General features: G+C 36.0%; 1 protein-coding gene across 18 annotated transcripts in view; it reads left to right on the plus strand.

The window, feature by feature from the left end:
* Positions 1–15,194, plus strand: part of CNBP (CCHC-type zinc finger nucleic acid binding protein) — a 108,298-nt gene extending 93,104 nt beyond the window's left edge. For 6 of the 18 annotated variants that reach the window (XM_056804761.1, XM_056804758.1, XM_056804760.1 and 3 more), the window contains 4 exons: positions 2,391–2,531; positions 2,624–2,714; positions 2,871–3,074; positions 5,701–6,786. In XM_056804761.1, coding sequence (XP_056660739.1) covers positions 2,408–2,531; positions 2,624–2,714; positions 2,871–3,074; positions 5,701–5,818 — 537 coding nt within the window. In that variant the 5' untranslated portion in view covers positions 2,391–2,407 and the 3' untranslated portion in view covers positions 5,819–6,786. Of the gene's footprint in view, positions 1–2,390; positions 2,532–2,623; positions 2,717–2,870; positions 3,075–5,700 lie in introns of all 18 variants that reach the window. The other 12 variants (XM_056804772.1, XM_003341764.4, XM_056804770.1 and 9 more) reach the window with 3 other exon arrangements.
* Positions 15,195–15,925: the final 731 nt, after the last annotated feature.

Genomic DNA, 15,925 nt, shown 5'->3' on the forward strand with positions numbered 1-15,925 from the left:
TACTAGATCTTTTCATTCCATGAAATAAAGTAGACTTCAGCTGTTGGCTGCTGGGGCGGGGAATGGATGAGTGACTGAGTGTGTTCTATAGGCATAGTATGCTTGAGGCTCCCTTATGTTAAGATCCTTGTACTTTTTGCTTTGGTCTTGATGTTTTACTCTTAACTGTAGATTTTCACCAAAGTTAAAAAATGTTAAACCACACAAACTGGTGTGTCGTTGCAGAAACTGGCAGGTACAAAGGTTACTTTGTTTTTGTTTGTTTTTGCTTTAGCATGTCTGCTGCTAGGGAGGTAGAGGTGGTGTGGCTCCCATTATATAGCACATCCTATAAAATTTAATACTACAAGGAATCTTGAATGAATTGTACTTGTTTTTAGTGAAAGAATACTCGTTTGTTAAAAGATTAATAAAATACTCTCATTGTAGGTTGTCCATTTGTAAGCTTATTTTTTAAAAAACCTAGAATATACTAGAATGCTCTGTATTAGCAGTGTTTGTTAAAAATCTCAAAAAAATTTTTTTCTTTTTTTTTTCTGGAAATGTCTATTGGCAGAAATTAGAGGAAACCATGAGATGTGAATAATCAGCAGCTAATTATTCAATTAGATTGTTGTAAGATAACTAGGCCTTTTGAGAGTCATTCACTGGTATCCTTGTGGTTTAGTTATTATGACTAGTATATTATTTCAAGTTGTCCGAAATGAGGTTACTATGTTACCAAGATTACCAAATTGGGCCTAAATGTACCAAAATAAGTTACTATGTTAACCAAAGAAAAATGTTTTGATTTGGAATACAATTTAACACTTTCATAAATTTGAGAGTCTGATTTTAAGTAGCTTAGGAGAGAAATAACTAAAAATCTACAGACTGGAAGGCCTCAAGCCATGGTACATTCTGGTATGATTTGCTGCATTCTGGTTTATGGTTTAATGACATAGTCATGGGGTAATGGGATCTTGTCATATTTCTGGGCCTCCAAGTAAAATTCTATTCTAACAAAAATTATTGGGAATTAACTTGTTCAACCTTAAAAAATCCATTGCAATGTCAGACCAGTTGAAACTTAACCTTGCCTGATTTTGAATATCTTGGCAACTCTTTCTTGATCTACTCTTCTGAAAAGAACATAAAATTTCATATGTGGGTAGTGCAACGGTATTTCTCTTTGGTTATAGCAAAACTACATGTATAACAATTAATTTCAGAAGTGAGAGATAGTTTACAAACAATCCCTTAAGGCTTTTGATTGTTGACTTATAAAATTAAAAAAAAAACTCTTGGAGCTATGCTATCACAAAATTCTAGCTCCTGGAGATCTAATCTAACTCATTTTTCAGATCAGGAAACCGTCCTAGATGATGATTAAAAGTTAAACCCCAGTTGTGAATTATATTCTAGTGCATATTTCCATTTTAGTCATTAATGTTAAGGGCAAATGAAGTTGAACTTTATGGTAGTTAAGTACCTGCTCAAATGATTATAAAACAGCACTCTGCTCCTGGGAGTTATGGGCCTTTATTTGCTAAGGACAGTCCTTGGTCTAACTGCAGACTTCAAAAATATTTACTAATTGTGGTGTCAATACTATGTAAGAGCTGCATTTAGTCAGTATTGAAAAACCATTTGCATTTCCTTTTGTAATTTAGAGAGGCTTTTTCATGGGGCTTCTAAAGTGTTGTTGCTTTTTTCCTCATCAATTGGAGTACAGTTTAAAAAATTTTTCAATGATGCCTAAAACTTACTGAATTCTTTACATTAAAAATACTTTTTTAATTTAATTTTTTATTTTATTAAAATACTTCTATGCTCAATAAAAATGAAAACAGGTGGTCTTTCAAAATTTTCCAATTAGAGCTACATTGTTTTAAATTTAATACAGTCTCTTAGTAGAAAAAGCATTGAACTTAACTAGGAGACCAGAATTTCAGTCACCAGGGTTAGTGTCAACTACTAACTAATTACTATCTATGAGTCTAGATCAGTCACTTATCCTTGAAATAATTTATCAGTAAAATGGACAGGCAGAAAATATCCTCATTAAAGAAGAAAATATGTACACTACAAATCCTTTTTAAAAATATACATAGTTATATTTGATGACACCTTGTAGTCTTAGGAAAATTTTCTACAATCTAATTGAAAAGAATTATAACCATTTTTTTGCTGATAATTTATAAACTAAAAGTTTCAACTTTAGATCTGGATTCCTAGATCACATGGCTTATATACTCATATAATAAATTACTAATGTGTGAAGGGTTCTCTTTTCCCCTCTCTGCACCCCAAATGGGATATCAGTTTCCAGTGGTATGTTTAAGTATAAGAAATGAGTTATTTAAAAAGGAATTTCCGATGTTCTAATAGCTGTGTTCTTTAATGTTTAGAAGATCTAAGTGCAGCAATGAGCAGCAACGAGTGTTTCAAGTGTGGACGCTCTGGCCATTGGGCCCGAGAATGCCCTACTGGAGGAGGCCGTGGCCGAGGAATGCGGAGCCGTGGAAGAGGTGGTTTTACCTCAGCGAGAGGTATTTTTGTTGGAAAAAATTTTGAAATTTCAAAACCTGCAATTACCAAGATTGGTCTAATCTCCCAACTCTTTGTTTCCCATCTATAATAGGTTTCCAGTTTGTTTCTTCATCTCTTCCAGACATCTGTTACCGTTGTGGTGAGTCTGGTCATCTTGCCAAGGATTGTGATCTTCAGGAGGATGGTAAGTATTTAACACTTCCTTTTTTCCCCCTTCTCTGCAGAGCGGTAAGCATAAAAAGAGCCCTGACTTAGAACTTTTGTGTAGTATGTTATATGAAATGCATCTTCAGTTTATCAAGGTTTTATAGTCTTGGTCTGCTTCTTTTCCTTATTGTTGAAGCCTGCTATAACTGCGGTAGAGGTGGCCACATTGCCAAGGACTGCAAGGAACCGAAGCGAGAGAGAGAGCAATGCTGCTACAACTGTGGCAAGCCCGGCCACTTGGCTCGAGACTGCGACCATGCAGATGAGCAGAAGTGCTATTCATGTGGAGAGTTTGGGCACATTCAGAAAGATTGCACCAAAGTGAAATGCTATAGGTAAGGATGGACAGCAACCACTAACATGAATGGAGTACTTTAGATTAGGACTTAAACACTTGCACCTCAAAGGTGACCAGGTGAGATGCTGGCATTGTTGTTAGAGTGCTCTTGTGGCATGTGACCTGAACTTTTGGGGGCAAAAGGAAAACTTGTGCAGCAACAAAATTAGTACTTACTGATTTTATGAGAAGAGTTGTTTAAAATGATAATCCAAAAGTATCTCTAACCAGATTTTATTTTGATGAGTACCATTTGTTAAGTACTTTGATACGTCCTATAGCTGTTTTCCTTAAAATATGGGTCACAAGGTTTGCTTGCTTCAAGATCATCAGCACCTTTTTTATCAGCATCTAATTTTGACATTGAGGAAAGAGTGAAATGAAAATAGTGGACTAGTGAGGCATCTGCAAACTCTTCTTTTTCTTCAACTATAAATTTTATCCTGAGAGAGTTGTTTTCATTCCTCCTTAGGAATTTCTCCATCTCAACATCTCCCTTAACCTAAATATCAGTTTATAATATCTCTCACTTTTTCTGACCTCTTCTCTCCCCCTTCCCCCCCCCCCCCCCCCCCCAATAGATATACTACTCCCTGTGTATAGGGTGTCCAAAAGTCTTAGTTCAGTTTTTGGCTTTGATAGCTTAAGCAACAGTAAGACATTTCAAGCTGCCCTGAAAATATGGGGGAGGGGATTGAGGAACAGTATTCTTGTGATTTTTTTTTTAATAACCCTGGGCAATAGGTGTTATCCCCATTTTACAGATGAGAAAACCGAGGCAGAAGTATAGTGACTTTCTTTGAGTGGCACGGGGTCTGAGGCAAAAATATTAAATTCCAGTCTCCCTGACTTCCAGGCCCAGTGTTTTATCTGCTGAACCACCGGCAAGAGATGATTTATTTAGGGCCAAATAAACTAGTGTCTGAAATAGGATTTGAATGTCTTAGATCTTTCTGGATTCAAATCTTAACAGTGCCTTATCTACTATAGTATGCTCCCCTCAAATCATTTGGTTCCACTTTTGCCATAAAGAAACTAAGGGTTGGAGTTTGTGATTTGTTCAGTTATAAAACCAGGAAAACATTGAAGCCCTGGTTCCAAACTTAGTTTTTGGACTTCCAATTTCAATTTTCTTTTTTGCTGTGACTATGCTGTGTCTTCTGTGGATGTGAGGAAGGCTTTTATTGGTCTAATTTCAGAGATTTTTACTTAATTATGCATTGTCTAATGTGTATTTACTATTAGAAATTTGTGGTCAACAGTTAATTAAAACCTACCTTAAATCAGGAGGGGAATTTTGCTGATTTAGCCAATTTAGTGTCATAATATGTGGGTGTTGGAGCTGTGTAATGCTGGGGTGTATATGTTCTTTGATAAAGGTCATTCTCCTGATAATTGTTGATTTAGTGTTTGTTATGGAAGGAAATATTTTAAAGTACTTAGTTACTGCCTTCTGAAGTTGTGGGTGAAGAGGTGAAACTTTCATTTAATTGAAAGTCTCTTGTTTTTTGGGTAAAACAGAGTAATAGGGAATTCCTGGGTTTTGGTATTTAAGAGAACCATTCAAGTAGCATGTTCTTAAATTACATGGTAGTACTTTGACTTCAGTTTAAGGCCAAAATATCTTCTGGTTTAGATTGGCTAGAACATTAACGTGCATTTGAATTAGGTTGGGGGGGGAGTCAGGACTTTATACTGAAGTATTTTGTAAAACTTGTGAGAACTGGTGTCCATATATTCTATAGGAATCTGTTTTAGAGTCTGATCTGGTTTCATAACTGGTAAAAAGGGAAACCTGGTGATGATGAAAATTAAATTAAGAATAAAGTATATATGAGAGAAACTATCCCCAAACAAACAAGAACTTGGATTTTATTAGGTAAGTAGTAAAAGTGAGGATATACTCAGGTGTGTGGTATGTTTTAGTTCTGTTCCTAGTCGATCTAAGTTTTTATTGAAGCAGTTTTCTTGGAGGAAGTAGTGAGATGCTTCATCCCCATTTTCAGCTCTTTATGTAGGTGTCAACTCAACAAAAAGGCTATTTCTTAATGCAGTTTTTAATGTAGGGGAAAACCAATGAAATTTCAGGTTGTAGTGGAATTGTAAGTCTTTGACAAAGAGTTGTGCTGTTACACTGTTGACTAAGCATTCTTAAATTGGTTTTCTCGGGTCTCCTTGATTCTTAAAGGAATTTAATGTGTAAGCTTTGCTAACTCAAAAAAAATCGCTTTTCAGAAATGTTAACATATCATTTTGTGAGACTATCAGAAGATACTCTTTCTACTTTGTCACAACATATACAGTTAGAGCTAAATGGGCACTAGATGTATGACAAAATCTGGGCCCGTAGTGTGGATTTGATTTTGGTTGATTTCAGAGTGAATTCTAAATGAACTAGACATCACAGCTTGAGTAGAATAATAGCGTAACTTATTTTCATCCTTATAAAGTTTCCTCCCTTGGTTGTGTGATTAGTGTGATACTGTCTTGTCTCAAAGAACTAGTAGTGTTGTCTGGGGCACTAAACATCATAGCTTTAATTTTGTGCAATGGCTAATGATTACGGTAGACAATTTCACATTTTCTGAGCACCAATGTGAAAACTCTTTAATTTCTTTTTTTAGGTGTGGTGAAACTGGTCATGTAGCCATCAACTGCAGCAAGACAAGTGAAGTCAACTGTTATCGCTGTGGCGAGTCAGGGCATCTTGCACGGGAATGCACAATTGAGGCTACAGCTTAATTATTTTCCTTTGTCGCCCCTCCTTTTTCTGATTGATGGTTGTATTATTTTCTCTGAATCCTCTTCACTGGCCAAAGGTTGGCAGATAGAGGCTACTCCCAGGCCAGTGAGCTTTACTTGCCGTGTAAAAGGAGGAAAGGGGTGGAAAAATCGACTTTCTGCATTTAACTACAAAAAAATGTTTATGTTTAGTTTGGTAGAGGTGTTATGTATAATGCTTTGTTAAAGAACCCCCTTTCCGCGCCACTGGTGAATAGGGATTAACGAATGGGAAGAGTTGAGTCAGACTAGGAAACCTTTCTGGGTTTCTTGGATGTGATCCCATGCAGGAGGTAAAACAGATTCTGGAAGTGTCTTTGAACTTCCATAAGTAACTTTAATTGTAGTATAATGATGGCCTTGGATTGTCTGACCTCAGTAGCTGTTAAATAACATCGAGTAACATCTGTATCAGGCCCTACATAGAGCATCTAGTCGAGTGGGAGTAAAAAGATGTATATGCCTGTTAATGGCCATGAGAGAGAGAGAAATCAGGAAAAAAAACCTAAACAGTAACAACTCCGTCGCAATGTGAATGCTGGAGATACAGATGGTGAAGGCAAGGTTTGAAATAAATTTTTCTAAAACTAAAACTAAAACCCAGAGTAAACATCAATGCTTCAGAGCAAGCATAATTTGGAGCTATTCAGGAGTTGCAGAGAAATGCATTTTCACAGAAATCAAGATGTTATTTTTGTATACTATATCACTTAGACAACTGTTGAGTTTTATTTGCTGTAATCAGTTTTTAAAAGTCAGATGGTAAAAGCAACTGAAGTCCTAGAACATAGAAATGTAATTTTAAACTATCAATAAAGCTGGAGGAGGAAGGGGAGTTTGACTAAAGTTCCTTTTGTTTATTTCAAATTTTCATTAATGTACATAGTGCAAAATGCCATATTAAAGAGGGGACTGTGGAGGACTGAAAAGCTGACAGTTTGGACTTTTCTTTTTGTACTAACTCAATCATGTCTTCAATGGTTAAAGTTAGCAATTAAAACATGGAAAGGCATGGGGTTAAAAATTGTGTCAGATTATTTTGCAAAAGAATATAGAAAATGCTTATCATCCATTTACATATTCATAATAGCAACTTTTTAGGTTTTTCATAATTCTAAATTATCTCAACATAGTTGCTACAATTTAGTCTTATATATTTGTTGACCTATATGTAGAACTAAAATGTTGTGCCTCCAGGATATGAGAGCTAGAAAGAATCTTTAGAGAGTCCCTTAATAATTTTCCTGAGGTCAACCTAGTGAGGGTAGGGGCTGAGCTGCAATCAAGCTCAGGTCTCCTGGTATGCTGTGAATATCCACTCCTACACCACAGCTCCCCTATGTATATAATCATGGTTCTTTTGGGGAGACAATAGGCCCAATGAAAATATTTAGTAAGTGCCATTATAGACAAGGCACTGTGTTTAGCCACTTGTGATACAAAAGGAAAAGTATTCCCTACTCAAGGAAGTTTACCTGTCTTTACCTTCTGATTTGGGGGGGGGGGGTTAAATAGATTCTTCTATCAGTTATTCACTTAGTGGAAATTTTGACATTATCACTTCAAGGTTGAGATCTTGGTGCTTCAACTTGAAGGGTCCTTTGGGTATTGCAACTTTGCATTGAGTTCTGAGTTTCATAGGAACTTGGCCAAAAGGAAGGGGAAACATGGGTTGTAGATAAATATTACATTTCCCAAAGTGTTCAGTGGATGCTAACAATACTTAAATAAAAGCAGTAGTTATTTTATTGAAAACTACTGCATGTTGGGCAACTTAGGGGAAATTAACACTAATAAACAATAATGTCTTAAATCTTTACATTTTTGTATGAAGCAATGCAAAAGTTTAGTGGACACCAGGGACAGCTCTGCTATTTAATAAGTCGAAGAAAGATGATTTTTCTAATCTTGTAGAATCACTGGATACTGCTTGCCTATAAAACACACTGAGTGAAATGCAAAGGGACAAAATTACAGCCCACTCTGGCAATATTAACTTTTACTCTAGAACTCTTAGTCCGAGCTTCCCCCCCCTCCCCCCCCCCTTCCCAGCATAAACTTTTGATGTTTTTCAAACACAGCTTTATGCATCAGCTTAGGGAGCCACCTTTGGCAACTGAAGAGTCTGAGGTGATGTTGCTTACATGTAGGATGGAATGGCAGATGCCAAGACTGGGGTAGGATTTGTGATCTGGATGTTGGGAAGGCACAAGGGGATTTCACTTGCACTTAGAAGAGCTGTTGCATTCACCCATCCATCTTTATGTTGGCAGTACCTAGGAACTTTGTGTTTTGAGAACTTTCTGAGGCTAGCAAGAAACACCTATCCTTACCAGAGCACAAAGTGTTCCCTCCTATCATACATTCCATTTTTGTTTTTAAGTTTACCTTGCTTTTCTGTAGCCTGAACACATTGAACATGGAAATGTTCCTTTTGGAAAGAGGTTGCTAGTGCACTGTTTGTGTGTGGATTTGTGTGTGTGTGTGTGTGTGTGTAAGTGTAAGTAGACACTTTCCTGTGAAAGAGTTAATTCTACTCCTGAGTAATTGGATGTGCAAAGAGCAGTGTGGAATAATACCATGGAATGGATGAAGGCACTATCCAGCCTGTGTAGGAACTACTGTTGGAGCTGAAATTTTCTTGTTAATGTATATATGAATGGTGTTTTATAAATGTGTGGTCTGTGTTGGGGAGAGGTGACTTCCCTTTGGATCAGCAGGGTTTACCTGGAAATTAATTCCTCTCACCAGAGGATTGACATGAACACAAGAAAGCCAGTACATTTACATTAAATATCACATGTTCTAAGGAGTTTACAGAAGCATTTTAGTTGTACCTTTTTTGATCTACACCGTTAGTGTATCTTTATGCTTGTTAGGGAAAAGATTAGATGTTATTCTCTCCACTCAAGCCACCTTTTATTTTTCTTCTATGTGCATTATTAGAAACAAATCAGACTTGAATCTTGGGGTTGTTTAGGGAACTAGAACCAGGATTATAAACCCCCAAATAACCAATGTTTTATGTTATAGCATTTGCCTCCTTGGCCTTTTGATGCAGTGTTTCTCTTATTGCTTACTGATTTTGATCATTCTTGCTCTTAACACTGTCCTGCCATATCCTAGTAACATTTATTTACTTGTTTAATTGGAGAGAAGAAGCTACTCAATGTAGTGCCTGAAGAGAAACTCTTGGACAATAAATATTTATAGCTAAGTCAAAACTTCGTTGAAGTTTTATCTTGTCACATCAATGCCTTAATGGAAAGTGGCCCACATGTTTCCTGGATGTCACTTTGTATGGGCTTGCTGTAAGTGAAGTAGTGTTCTTCCATTAAACTTTCAGCAAGTTTATACTCTTATTTTGAGGAGAATCGACTGTAAGTGTGTGTATAGTACTATTGAATAAAATGTTATTGAGCATTACTGAAGGATTTGAGGGGGAAAGAGTTTATAAAACATTCAATGTGGTAAGTCATTTTCCTCGTTTGTATGGCAGTCCTGGGGGAAAGCCCATCTAGTCATGCCCAGTAACATCAGAGGGAGGTGCAAGGAGTAGTTAATAGTGTGTATTATGGTTAGGATGATTAGCTGACATGATGTAGTTCTGTGTTGTCTGGCACTTTGGAGTTGTTTTCCTGGTAGGAGTGGCTTATTTTGGGTCACTGGATGCATGAAACATGGGAGAGGTGCCTGGGGTTTTAAGATGCTGATTTATCAAGCAGTTGTTCTTCAAAGTTAAGGGGTTTGTTCTTCAAAGTTAAGGGGTTTTGGAAAGATGGACCGGTCAACCTCAGACCATGCTCTTGACCAATTGAGTATTACTTTCAACCCAGGTATGCCCAGCAAGGAAGCTACATTGTGTTAACATTTTGCTATGAAGTGCCATTCATCCACCATGATGCCAGCATTTTTTTCTTAAATAAAAATTTAATAATAAAATGACCTGTTAATTTAATCAGTCTGTGTATTCTTGTTTTGAGTTTTTTTTTTTTAAATTGAAAAGGTTCCCCCTTTCTCTTCCTCTATATTAGGTGGTAGGTCAAGAACTTCACTCCTGCCCCAAAGAATTAATGTGACCTTCAGCAACGAAAGGCTTCGGTGATGGAATTAACTTACTGACTGACGCATTGGTTACATCTAAGGCAAATAATGCACCAAGGACTCATGATAGGTTTGTGCTTTCAGGAATCCAACTCAGCATTAGAAAATGACCTGTTCTCTGGATCAACAGAGCACTTCAATTTGATGCCATTCAAAGTAGATTCACTTAAAGTTCAAAAAATAGAAGGTTTTGGGTCAGATGCTAATTTTTTTTGCAATGATACTTGGTGTGGGGGTGTCTCTAATAACAGGTGTGTTAGCAATCTAATTTAAATTCCATAAATATGTCATGAAAGGTGTTTTGTTCTTAAAGGAGTGCCAAAAGAACTCTAATTCATTTTTGTCTTCATATCTCCCTCTTTTCCCTTTTTGGAGGGTGGATATAAAATATAACTTTTTCTTTGGCTATCTTTTCTTTTTGACTTCCCAGTGGCTCTGTAACTATTCCTTTAGCTGTGTACTTTCAATACTATCTTGGTTCTGTTTGATACAGTTCTCCTGGCTTAGTGCTTTGTTAATGTCCCACTCCTGGAATTGCCCAGCCCTCCCTAGCAGTTTTTCAAATTACTTCTGAATGTGGCTACTCTGAACATTATCATTCCAAGATAAAAACAAAAAACTGGTACACTATGTTTTGAGAAAATTTGTTATCCAAAGAAATGGAAAAATCCAAAGACTTGATTAATTAATTTTTATACATGTAAATATAAGGCTAATAATTCACTTTCTCATTACAAAATCCTCCAGTGCAAGGGCCCAAGATTTTGTGGATAGAAATCACATTCAAACTTACCATTGAAAATTTTTCTTGACACCTTTATGTGTAGATTATGCAGCACTCAATTTATAATTAAATAGGCCAGAACTGACAGAAGGCTGTTAAGTTTCATATGAATAGTATACTCCAAAAATACATTTCAAAATGGGCGGGGGGTCTACATAAAAGAGTAGTATTGATGAAATTGAAAATCCTGTTTAACTCAGATTTGTGCTGTATCAGATCCCTTAATACCTTTAAGAATATAACTGAAAAATTGTCACATCCCTATGACTTCAGAAAAATTGCTTTTATTTAAAAGTTATGCTATAAAGAGAACCACAATTTTATGGTAATCTGGATTGAATAGAAACTTAAGTCAAATCAACATGTCATTTAACCATGAGAAAAGACCAAGGGTAATCAATTTTGCCCATTTCTTAGTTTTAGATTTTAGGCCATTCCTACTTTGTTGCTGAAGAACTTCTTGGAAAGATTTGTTGTAAGATCCATCTTTTCCCATGGGGCCACCAGTACTGTTATAATTAAGGATTGAGTTTCTGAAAAACTTGGCAGCAAATAGAAATGACCAATAGTATATCATAAAACTAAAGCTACAGTCATAATCATTGTTCTATATATAACTGCTAGGCCCTGAAAAAGATTTAGAAAACATTTTCTTTTAAAATATTGTAGTAACATGAAGATAGGAATTTCTCCAGTGCCTAAAGAGTGGAAATAAGCATGGTCCACATTGATCACCCAGGGAACATAAATAGAATTTAACTCAAAGTATTAATGCTTTCAATCTCTTATTACCAACTTAGACATAATATATTCTAATAAACATTTAGTGACTTTCCTTGCTTTGGAAATTAGAAGGCCCTTTTGAAAGTGACTTGCATGGCCCTGGAAGCTTTAACTGATGCCTTTCCATGTGGGTGGCCTTTTTATAGTCATTGAAAATCACTCCATTGACTAGAGAGTTAATTTCAAATTGAATATTTGTTGGTGGAATTTCTTCTACAAGTTTTTAAATTTAGGGCTGATTGAACATTTATTTGGTTCTTAGACCAAACCAGAATTAGTACTGTTAGAAAATTGAGTGCTGTTCTATGACTTGTGCTATTCTGCTGAGCTGTCTGTAATGCTTTTGGAGGAAGTCTACAGATGATGGATATTCTTTGTTCTATCACTGCTTTTGAATAGAGACCAAAAGTCCTGTCTTTTCCTCCAACTTTCTTCATCCTAAAAGTAGTCTTATTTCACTTATAAGGAAATAATCCCAGAGATTAACTGATTTGCTCAAGGTCTTTGAAGTGTCATAACTTTATGGACTAGAAAACTAGATTGACATTCTATCACTGTTTTGCATTATTTTTTTACAAATGAAAAACAAACCTGAAACTTGTCAAAATCTAGTAAATTTTATGCCATTTCTTTAAACAACAGATGATACTGAACCTTGCCTTCAGTTGTTACCTATTCTTTATAAAAGAATTTTAGAAAGAATTGTGACAACTTGGACCATGGACTGAGTTTCTCCCTAAGACTAATGACTGACTTAACATTTTTCTGAGACCTTCACTCTAGTAATCCATCTGTTGTGACTTTTTTTACCCAAAGGAGATAATGCAGTATGGAAAAAAATGAAGGATTGCCTTTGAAATGAAAGGTTGCAGGGCCTTTTTTTTTTAAGTTGGCTGTGAAAAAGTGCATTTTTTAAAAACATAATATTAGGTGTTGGACTCCTGGGAGGAACTAATTTGCATGTTACATTAGATGGGAGCAATTTAACCACATTATCAATTTAACAGATGTATTACAAACACATTTTTTGGTTACAGAAGTTTCCCAACCAAAAGGATGCCTTAAAAAAAAAAGTAGCCGTTCATGAGTGAGTTGAAGATAATTATATTAGTATCCATTGATTAAGAAACTACTTCTGACACTACCAGTATCTCAGTGGGTCCATGATCCTTTTAATATGTAATGTTCCTTTGAGCAATTTAAATTGTAACGTATCTATTGCTCCTTTCTCATCCTGTGTACCATTAGTCCATATCTTCCTTTCAGTCCTCCACAGGAGATCCACTCATGTTCTGGAGACTTTTAGTTGATGGACCTTATTACTGCATGTAGCTATTGATTTCTCTCCATGACTGACCCATCTCATTTTTGGTCATTCCATTAATACTTGTGTGTGCAATGTGTTCTTGGTATACTGCAACCTTTTCAGGAAGCTGCCCACCAAGCATTTCTCCAGTGCCCTTTGGGTGACCAGTAACTGATTTCCTCAGGGATTGTGGTATTTCATTATTTACATCCAAATAGCATCACCAGAAGAAAGAATATTTTTTTTAGGGGGGTTTTGTATGAAGGAGATTAGAGTTGTTGAAAAGTACTGTCCATTTTTCCCAAAGGCAAGCAAGTGCCTTCTTTCTCTTCGGTTCTGAGCCCAGCTCATCCATCTGCATTTTTGTCAGCAGAGCAGCTGAATTAACCATCCATCCAACTGCTTGTCAAAGACTGAACAAGTCTTCTACATTGGTTTGTCCTGCAAGGATAGTTTTAGGCCAAACTCAAGTGGGGTCGTGAATCTTAAGATGCTGGTATCTTATTGACAAATGGTATGTGTTGTAAGAGACTGCAAAACTCATTGAGCATACATTTCCCTGTTATGTCTCAGTTGGTAATAATCAAAAGGGGCATAAAAGTTATTTCTGACAAGAAATCTTGTATGCTCTTATCACATACATGTGAGACCCTTGGGTGGAGCCTTTATGATGGCTTTCCTACCAAATGCTTCCTTGTATCCTCACCATTTAAGGGAATTAAGATAGAGTGTGGTTCTGCCTGTTGTGATATTTTTATCAGAAGTACCCTGGATTTGCATAAATTCTCAAAATATTTTGTAGAGATGAGAAAGGTATACGGGTTGGTCATTTGATATTTCCTTGATCACTTTTTGGTAGTCATGATCCATGTGTTGTGTGTGTGTGTGTGTGTGTGTGTGTGTGATTCTTTTTTTTTTAACAGTATTTTTCCCTCCTTGAGATGTCTTGAAAAGAACATCAATCGGTATCTTGGTGCCCTAATAATTATACAAGTTGCCTTCAGCACAGACAGCCTCTGTGTATACTTGGCTTATTCAATTTTTTTTTTAGGGCCATTTTTACTTCCAGCACAGTGTGGATTGTGATATTAGAAATTATGTTGTAACAAAAATGATAGATCCTTTGTGTTTTATATTGTCATCCTTTGAGTGTCATTAATGTTTTGGTGACGGTCTCGCTTTAAATGGGTCTCTTGTGAGTCTATAAACCCATTTTTCTCTACTGCCTCTTATTCCTTTATGAGGTGATAGTACTGATACCCTTTACCATCCTTCAACACAAAATTTCATAGATAAATTTGTTCTTATAAACTGGTATGCCCCTTGGCTGCCATATTTTCACTTGGCATGAAGGATTAGGTATTTGCTGGCTGAGGCAATTTCTAAGTTCAGAACCTTTCAGTTGCTTATTCCACTTCCATAGAAAATGGTGCTGGTTTATGCTGACATATATTACTTTAGTATCCATTATCCAGCATCAGTAGTTTACTAAGTAGTTTGGGTTAGAGTTCTTTTATTTGTATACAGGATCTTAATTTTTATGCTAATTTGCTGCCATTTTTTGATAATTTTTGACAGCCTCTCCTGTGCTTTTGCATTGGAATCATCAAGAATACGTTTGTTTAATATGGAGTATCTTAAGTTCATATAATTTTTCTATCATCTCCTTTTAAGCAAATGTTGTATAAGTTGCAAAGTTATCTTTCTTTATAATAATGGTCTTTTTCTCCTTTTATCATGAATTCTGCCAAGTGAGATGACCAAGTATCCCAGGAAATTGTTTCTTGGTTTTGGATGCTTTATGAAACTATCTCTGCAAGTTTTTTTAATCTTATAGTTTTAGCTCCTAGTTTTATTTATAGCAAGAATTTCAATATTGTTGTGATTCTTAGTTCTTTGGTAATTGGAGAAGTATCCCACTTTTAAGAATGTCAACAGTTAAATCAATGTCTATAGGTGGTCTTTGTGATTCTTAACATCCTTTGTTCCCTCTCCCACCACTCTTGTCAATGCCACTGAAGGGGCAAAGAAGGGCCACCAGGATTGAGGGTCACTGTATTTTTCATAGTGGAACCTACTAGACCTCACATAGCCCTTGAGAACTCAGGTTTGCCTCAGGGTGATTGAGGCGTCACAGTAGTACTTTAGTGGGAAAATAGATGATCATTAAAAGTTTCTATGAATTCAGTAACACTTTTAGAATTAATTTGCATTTTATTAATCAATAACAGCTGTGTATGTTTGATAAATAAGTCATTCCTATTTGTAAAAAAAATTATGTTCATTATACAGAAAGTGTGTTTGCTGCTTATACTGGTCACCCGCATATTTTGTTGGAAATAAAGATGAAAGTAACAAAATCAGTGTCTTGTGGATTCTCAAACTCCATGCAGTAATCTTCCTGGACTCCAGCGATCTCAGGCATAGAGAATGGAAAACATTTTTAGAGTAGTTTCAATGAAAAAATGTTGGGTTCCAAACAAAATTAGACCTTTTTTAAGACATGCATCTTGGTTTGGTCTAATCGGAGTACTGCTAATTAAGAATAACTTGTAGAAGGAAATATTTAAAATGGTGACCATCTTTAAAGATTGAATAAAACCCAGTTACTAATTTTTTTCTTCACCACAATAAAAAAAAAACACCTTGTTTCCTCCCATCTACTTCTTGAATCCCATTATTTCCTCTCATCTTCATTCTTGCTAAATTCTACTATTACTACTATATACTATATTGCTACTACTTTCACTCTCACAGGTCCTTCCAATCATACATCAGATCCTAGGTTTACATCAAATGCTACAGTACCCACTAGTTACTGTCGACCTCTGTCCTCAGCTAAACCTTGGAGACCTTAATTATTCTAAGCCTTGTGCAATTACACTTCTGACCAAATGTCAACTAAAACATTTAAATTGCAGTAATCTTAGTTACCAAATCTAGTGGCCTTTTTCTGTCCTTGTCCTTGGATCTTTCAGTAGCATTTCATGATCAACCATCACCGAGATGCCCTTCCTCTCAAATTTCATCTCTATTTTCTCTTGGTTTTACCTATCTGACTAGGCCTTTTTTGCTGCCATCTCCCAACTCT

Source organism: Monodelphis domestica, chromosome 7, assembly GCF_027887165.1.
Source record: "Monodelphis domestica isolate mMonDom1 chromosome 7, mMonDom1.pri, whole genome shotgun sequence".
In the NCBI taxonomy this organism is placed as follows: Eukaryota; Metazoa; Chordata; class Mammalia; order Didelphimorphia; family Didelphidae; genus Monodelphis; species Monodelphis domestica.